Source organism: Eucyclogobius newberryi, unplaced genomic scaffold (genome assembly GCF_026437365.1).
Source record: "Eucyclogobius newberryi isolate DKJ021-1_F unplaced genomic scaffold, fEucNew1.0.hap1 SCAF_22, whole genome shotgun sequence".
Lineage (NCBI taxonomy): Eukaryota > Metazoa > Chordata > Actinopteri > Gobiiformes > Gobiidae > Eucyclogobius > Eucyclogobius newberryi.
This window is the reverse complement of record NW_027315857.1, coordinates 24,414,700-24,422,654: the sequence shown is the minus strand read 5'-3', so window position 1 is coordinate 24,422,654 and position 7,955 is coordinate 24,414,700. Positions and strand designations below refer to the sequence as shown.

Below are 7,955 nucleotides of genomic sequence, written 5' to 3'. Positions count from 1 at the left end.
TTTTACGTTACTTTTTATTTGCTTTTTTTACTTTTACTGGAGCTTTTTTTTTTTTTTTTTTGCTTCTGTAACAGTGTTTTTTTTTGTGTAACAAAATGGAGCACTTGAATTGAATGAATGGGATGAGAAGGAGCCGGGCCTATCGTGAAAAGGGCCGAGCGTGAAAAGGGCCTATCGTGGAAAGGGGCCTGTTGTGAAATGGCCTATTTTAAAATGGGCCTATTTTGAACAGGGCCTGTCGTGAAAAGAACTAATCATAAAAATGGCCTCTCCCGAAAAGAGCCTCTTTATGTCTAATGTGATGAAACCTATTTAGTTTGTGAACAGCAGAGAAAACCGTCGCACAAACCGCACACTCAGAACGCTGCGTGTCGTGTCGCGTGACGTGTCTCGTGTCCCCCTTGTGTCCAGACGATGGCGGAGTACAGCTCCCTGCTCAGCGACCTGTCCGAGAACATCACCAACGAGGACCTGGAGCAGCTGAAGTCGGCGTGTAAAGAGGACATCCCCGAGGAGCAGAGCAACAACATCACCTCCTGCAAAGAGTGGTTCAGCTACCTGGAGAAGAACGACAAGCTCGCACAAGGTCAGACACACACAAACACAGAGACACACACAGAGACACACACACACACACAGAGACACACACACAGAGACACACACACACAGACACACACACAGAGACACACACACACACACACACACGAGTGTATCTAAAGTTGTAAAAGATCCCACGTTTGCTCCACAGACAACCTCTCGTACATCGAGCACATCTTCGAGATCTCGCGGCGGCCCGACCTGCTCACGAGGGTCATCGAGTATCGCACCACGGTCCTGAAAATCTCCGAGGACGAAGAGATCGACACCAAACTCACGCGCATCCCCTCCGCCAAGAAATACAAAGGTAAAACCCGCTTGCTCAAGCCCCAGTTCCTCGAAGGGTTCCTCGAAGGGTTCCTCGAAAGGTTCCTCGAAGGGCTCCTCGAAAGGTTGCTCAAAAGGTTCCTCGAAAGGTTCCTAGAAGGGTTCCTCAAAGGGTTCCTCGAAAGGTTCCTAGAAGGGTTCCTCAAAGGGTTCCTCGAAAGGTTCCTAGAAGGGCTCCTCGAAAGGTTTGCTTGAAAGGTTCCTCGAAGGGTTCCTTGAACGGTTCCTCAAAAGGTTTGCTTAATAGGTTCCTCGAAAGGTTTGCTCGAAAGGTTCCTCGAAGGGTAGCTCGAAAGGTTCCTTGAAGAGTTGCTTGAAAGGTTCCTCGAAGGGTTGCTTGAAAGGTTCCTCAAAGGGTTCCTCGAAGGGTTTGCACGTGCGGAGGAGGCTTTAGTCCATACATTGTCTCTATGAGTCAAAGGTAGTTTAGTCAATTCTTTTTAGGATTTTAAGGATTTCTGTGGACCACTGCAGAAAGGAGAACGCATGGAGTGAGTTAGCTGGAGTTTTGGACGGCTAAATCTGCCCTAAATAGTACTTTCTGTGCGAGATCTTACAAATTTAAGAACGTTTGCCAACACCACGCCACACTTTTAATCAGCGAATCAATGAGCGAGAGTTGTGTCCGTTGACCTCGCTAACCTTCCGTCAAAGAACCACTTTTCTAATCCCCGTTTTCCTCATCTCTCATTTTCAGACATCATCCGCCAGCCGTCCGAAGACGAGATCATCAAGCTGGCTCCGCCTCCTAAAAAAGTCTGAGCCCTCCGCCCCTTTTTCCCTCCCCCCAAAAAAAATCTTTGCACCTTGATATTTCTACACTTCGTACACTCCTCCGACCGATCACGCGACCGATCGACGCCAGGCCCCAGAGCGGCCACCCGTTTCCAGCTCGACCTCCCCCCCAGGCCCTGCCCCCCCGCGCCTCGCAGCCAATCGGATCCTAGCAACCGCGACGTCATCCTTTCACTTTGGTTTCGAGACAGGACTGCGATGCTCAGTACGGTTAAACGAGTTGGAGTTTTCGGCCGAGCGCGTGGGGGAAAGAATGTGTGCGTTTTGAGTGTCTAAAACAAAAAGAGAAATTTAAAATGTTTCTAAAATTGGAATATTTAGTTTGGAGACTGAAAATGAACACATAATAACAGATTCATCGATAAAGTTGATCTTATTTGTAGTCACTTTTTAGTAATATCTGACTTTGTGTTACGTTAAAATGACCCTTAATGTTACAAAAATCCTTCAAAACATTCCTGGAAACAGACTGCGATCCGAAAGAAAATCCACAAATTCAACTTTTTTTTTGGCCATCATTACGTGATTGGCAAATGTGTTTGACGTTTTATCAAGCCTTAACCGAATCTCGTTTGCAGAAGACTGTTATAAAACACCTCTCGATTCGACTTTAACGTTTTGGATTAAAATTTTGTGCATCTTTTATCTTTTATGTTCAACTTCTCTTCCGTTTTGTCGTCAATTACGTGTTTTTTGTATTGTTCCGATTCAGTATCTTGTGACAGCACGTGCTCAATTCAAACTGAAAAAGTATATGAAGTAAATATGTATCTAAGAAAGTACATTTACTGTGAAATTAAACCACTAGCAAGTCACTTTATTAAGTATAAGATAGAGACAATTACAGACTCTGAGAGAGAAAGTGATGTAAAAAAAAATCTCAGAGACAAAAATCTATTTAGGAAAGTATTTATCTACAAAAAAAAGTTATATTTCTGTGCGTAATTTAACTGGGAAATGTGTTAAAATGCAGAACTTTTCTCTTTTTATTTACCTTTTGATCTGAGTGTATTAGTCAAACTCTGGCATCGCCCCAAGTCGGACATTTCACTCGCTTCTTTGTGTCGTACTTTTACTCAAAGAAACGAATATTTAAGCCAGAAATGCACGCACACAAATGAAATGTCAAACCGTTACGGGGGCACGTTATGTACAACCCACATTCCTGAGTTTTTAACAGCGTTTTCAGTGATTCATTAACGTTTTGAGTCACCGCGTATTGTCCTGCTCAGAAGATCTCTCACTGCAAATATAAACCTTCTCAAAACTGGAAAACATGCAAAATTGTCCTAGAAATAAGTGAAATTACCTGCTAGGGCAGTGAGTGAATTTTACTGACCAAGAACTCTGGAAATAAGCGTAATAATCCTACTTATTTAGTTTAATTTAGTAGAAATGTCTTGATTATTCAAAAGTAAAAGGAGGTTCAAAAACGTCACATAGACATTTAATAATAATAATAACTTTTATTTTTATAGCGCTTTTCAGTGACCCAAATACTTCATAAATATTCATTGTTTTCTATATTGAAATAAAACAACTATATAAATGCAGGAGGTAGTCGTTTTAGATCAACAAAATGTAAAATCTACTTCAAAGCTCCAAAAAATGATTCAACTTCTTTAAATGGCTGTTAATGGCTGATGTCACAGTTTTACATTTAATATGTCAAGTTAATTGAAAGAAACCGTTTATGTAGATTTCAAACAATCAAAAAATCTACTTAAAATGATTAAATATGACTCAAGTGTCTCTAAACTCGCGATGCATTTTCAGAATATTTTTCATCTCATTTCGATGTTGAGCTTTTGTGTTGTACGGACCAGAGAGTGGTTAAACGCCATAATAAAAGAAATCATTTGCGTGATTACAAAACCGTACGGGCCGCTCTCTTTCACAGTCCCCATAGCTCACGAGACTGTTGCTAACGCGCTAACCGCTAACTCTTTTTAACACTGTGTATGCCTGTATTCCCGCGACGGAAGCCATAGCGCCTTCCAGCCCCCAAACACGTTCCGTCTTTAAAACTGTGATCGTTCAAACTATTTGCTGTTCCAAGCCGCCCGGTCCAGACGTCGCCGAGGACCTCAGCGTTGCCGTGTACAAAGGTTTCTTTATTCCCACGCTCATTTGCTAGCCGCAGGATTGAAACGAGAACGTATCGTGAACCGTACCCTCGTCGTGTCGCGTCCTCAGTTTCCAAACCCCCAGTGCCAACGACGGAGACTTTAAACCCTCGCCACCCTTTTTTCCTTTTCTATTGCTCGACGTGTCTTGTAGTGTTGAGATGATTCGTATTCTATGCATTTATGTCGATCTGGAAAACGTGACCGATTGTCCTCCTCAAGTGATCGTGTGCTCAAATGTCACTCTTTTTTTGGAACGCGGCGGAATGAGAATCGCCCGTTTGACCATGTGCGGTATTAGTTACAATAAGAGAAAAACACCCTGAAATATCCAACATTTGAACTTTGGCTTAACATTGGCTTATACTAAGCTTAACTAGACCACAAAGTGTTAACGTTGTATATTTTTCCCTAATTATTTGTGATCATTTAAGTTGTCGCAGTTAAAACTAAACAACAATTTACTAGTTTCAAAGTTGAAAGGCGTCTTGGTTTAGGTCCCCAATGACATCATGGGGTGGGACTAAGACTTTTTAGCGTTCTGCCTTGTCAGTGCCCTTTCACACCGCAAACCCTTTTCGTACCTTTAGCTTTAGCTTACAGTGCTCTCTTGCAGGGTTTTATTAAGGATTTGAGATTATACACGTGGAAAAACAAAACAATCAAAGATGTTTTAACCAAGCCAAGTCAAATAATGAAGATTTTCATCATTTCACGGCTGTAAATATACGCGTATGCTAGCTGCGGCTGCTAACTGTTAGCTTAGAATAGCGATATTAACACCTGGGTTCGTCGCTTTTTGTTGGTAATGTCTACATTCACAAGAATAAACAAAACAAAACAATACTAACCGTAGACTTGCAAATGCGGGTGTAGAAATAAGTGATTTCTGCGCGCACAAGCGTAGTTAAGCTAAAGGTGCGAAAAGGTTATATTAGCTTAGCATATGATAGAAAAAACACTCTGCGTGCGTTTGCGTGAGGAAAGCTGCAGTTAAACCGAACACAAGGCCATTTAAAAGTGTTGCGGTGTTTCTGGGTGGATATTTTTGGTTGTGAATTTGAAATCGGTGGAGAACCCAGTGAAGCGGTTTGAATGCACTGCTATGACCTGCGGCTGCGTGACTTATATTACACAAGTGCCACGCCAAACATTGACTTTTCTGTACTACGTTACTCTCGGACGACCAACTATCGCCAGTGTTAAAGGTTTGAATCTCGTTTTGGCTAATTTAACCACGGATTGGCCGCGCAGGGGAATAGACGGGGTTCACATTTCTGTTGACGGCCGTGCACATTTAACGTATGATGTCGGTTACAACTGAAATCTATTCAAAAGCTAAATATATTACTTGACATCTAGTTTTGTTTACTTTCCGTTTCCGGATTGGTGAAAAACATGGTGTATTTTCTGTGTAGCCATGGAGATGACGCAACATATCAGCCATAGACGATGTCAAATTTTGGTTTTTCATTTACAAAGTACATAACAACTTGCTGCAAAAACATATTCTAATATTATCAATAATAACCTATAAAGAAAAGTAGAAAAGTAGGTTCTGTTCAAATTAGCATGTGTTGCTAACGGTCAAGTCAACAATCTTCAAACTATAGTCAATTTCTCACGTAAAGTTTTCATTATACAAGGCTGTAAATATGTATTTTGAATATTTACCCCTGTGTTTGTTTTGAATTAATTTATTTAATGCCTATATATTGTTTTTCCTGTTTGGTTTTACTATTTGGAGACTAATAGAGGAGAGGTTTGCTTTTGTCATGTATTAGTATGCGTTTTTACCGTTATCGTTACATTTTGCTGTTTACGCTTTGGATGAACAACAAAAAAAGATCATTTCATTGTATTTACTTATTTACCTGTTTCTCTGTTGTGTTTTTGGCTCAGATGTGTTGTGGTCATTGTTTGTACAAAATAAGGAGAAGAAGAAAAAAAAAAGTTTCAAAATCATGACAAAAGTGAACAAAATAGACTCATATTTCTGACATTAAATATATTGTCATTTGCGTATTGGACTGAAAGCCGGAAATTCAAGAGTTACACACAAATTGCGCCAAAAGTCCTTCATTAATGTTCATTAATTAGCCCGTTTTATTTCTGGAGTAACCTATTCAATTCAAGCATTAAGTCACAGAATGCACGGTAATGATAAAATATGTGGATAATTAAAAAACTTTTAAAAAATAACAAAAAATCGATGTAATCACTTGCCCTTTAAATTAGCCTATGCAAGGAACACAAGCTATTGTCAAAACTAGCATACTTAGCTTAACGCAACTAGTTTGAGTTCGTATCCTTACGTTTTATCATAAAATGTACACAACATCTATAATTATTCACATATTTTACAACATGTGACTTGTTATTTATTGTTTCTAGTTTATTTCTTAAGCAGAAGGTGAATGAAAAGTGCTGGTTAGCGTAGCGCAAGTAGCTAGTAGGTTTCGGAGATAGGGTTTGCAATGGAGATGATTGTATTTGAGGTTTTTAAAGAGGTGGGACTTGCACTGACGGAATGCTGGAAAACGATACAATGAAATGTGTTTATTTTTGGTAAAAATGTGTCAAACGACCAGTTGCTTTTTTGTTTAAATTAATTTTCTAACCATTTAAAACATTCAAATGTAAAGCTACAACACAATGACCGTGGCCGGGTTGACGGGAGAGCACTGTGTAACTCTCCTGGTGGAGGGGGGTGTTACTGCTCAGTCTGGAATGTTCCACCGTACGGCTTTACACACATCTTCATATTTATTTGATGACGAGTGCGTTTATTGCTAAAAAAAAAGACAAAAACAAAAGGTGAAAAGCTGTGCCTGTGATCGGACCTGTGGCTTGGTCTGGTGGCAAAGCTTGCTCGTCTCCATGGAGATTGCTGCGTTGGGTTTAATGCCGTACTGCGGAGCATTGTAGGCAAAGCGATGAAACATCCCCCGGGGAGACAAGCAGATAGTTGCGTACGCACATTTAATTCAAAACAGACATGAACCGTGGTGGTTTTATGACAAGTTTGTATTTAGTCAGAAATGTGGTCAGTGAAGGGGAAGTTGAACTGAATAACACACATTTAAGTTCAACAACAGACTTTATTTTGTTGTTTTTTTCGTGTTGTTTTGAAGTACAACATGCTACAAATCACATGTAAACTGTACGTTGTGAGCTTACCTAACTTGTTACTTTGATACGTTGAGTAAAGTGTGTTTTGGAAGTTGATTTGTGTGAAGGACATGACACTGTGTATTGTATTTGTTTTGAACCCCCGCCGTCGCCCCTGGCTCTATGCTGTTAGTCTCAAACGGGCCAAGAACAAACCCTGTGTTTGCATCTAACGCTGTTCAAACAGGTGTGGCCTTTTGTCATGATTTACACGAGACTGAATTATGCCATTTTGTCATTGTGCTAAAATGAACATAAATATTAAAATATATTTGCTAACCAAAACCGTGTGATTATTTCAACTTAATATGATTTTAATGCTGTGTCTTAAAGTGCCTCTGACAGGTCGGACCACTCACTCAACTATAATGCAGTCAAGATAAATAGATTTGAAATGTTGCAAAAAATTATACAAATGTTATCCCAGAATAGCTAATTTCTTAGGTTTATAATTTTACTTCCTGTTTGTAATCGATGACATCACGGTAGGAAATCACCCAGGAACCACTGTGTCAAAAAAATACATAACAATATATGAGAGCACCTTTATTTGGTTGAATTATATGTTTAGAGGGTCAAAAAAGTTGTTTCTTGTGTGTAAATTCTTTATAAACTTCGGATCAAATGAGCGTCTCTGGTGTGATGTCACTTCCTGTAATCATTTTAACAGACTTTTCAACTTTTCTCCATAAACCGCCGCTCGATTGGTGTAAAACTATAAATTATATTCATAACAAGCACCTGAAACAAACCTGAAATACGCCCTTTAATATCCTGAGAACAAGAGTGACTTGACTTTATTGTGAGGGTTTTTCATAAATTAAAAAAATCCCACAAATGCTGAACTTGAACCTGGATGTTTGTATTAAAAAATGCTAATATGTACTATTAACAATTTAAATATTATATGTCCTCCTTTTGTCAGTATCAAAGCGTGAC

The 7,955-nt window shown here is 39.7% G+C and overlaps 1 protein-coding gene across 1 annotated transcript; it reads left to right on the top strand.

The window, feature by feature from the left end:
- The first annotated feature begins 401 nt into the window (after window positions 1-401).
- Window positions 402-7,301, top strand: pea15 (proliferation and apoptosis adaptor protein 15). The gene is made up of 3 exons (XM_072458853.1): window positions 402-586; window positions 749-904; window positions 1,622-7,301. The coding sequence occupies exons 1-3, from the start codon at window positions 415-417 to the stop codon at window positions 1,684-1,686; spliced, it is 393 nt and encodes a 130-aa protein (XP_072314954.1). The 5' UTR covers window positions 402-414; the 3' UTR covers window positions 1,687-7,301.
- Window positions 7,302-7,955: the final 654 nt, after the last annotated feature.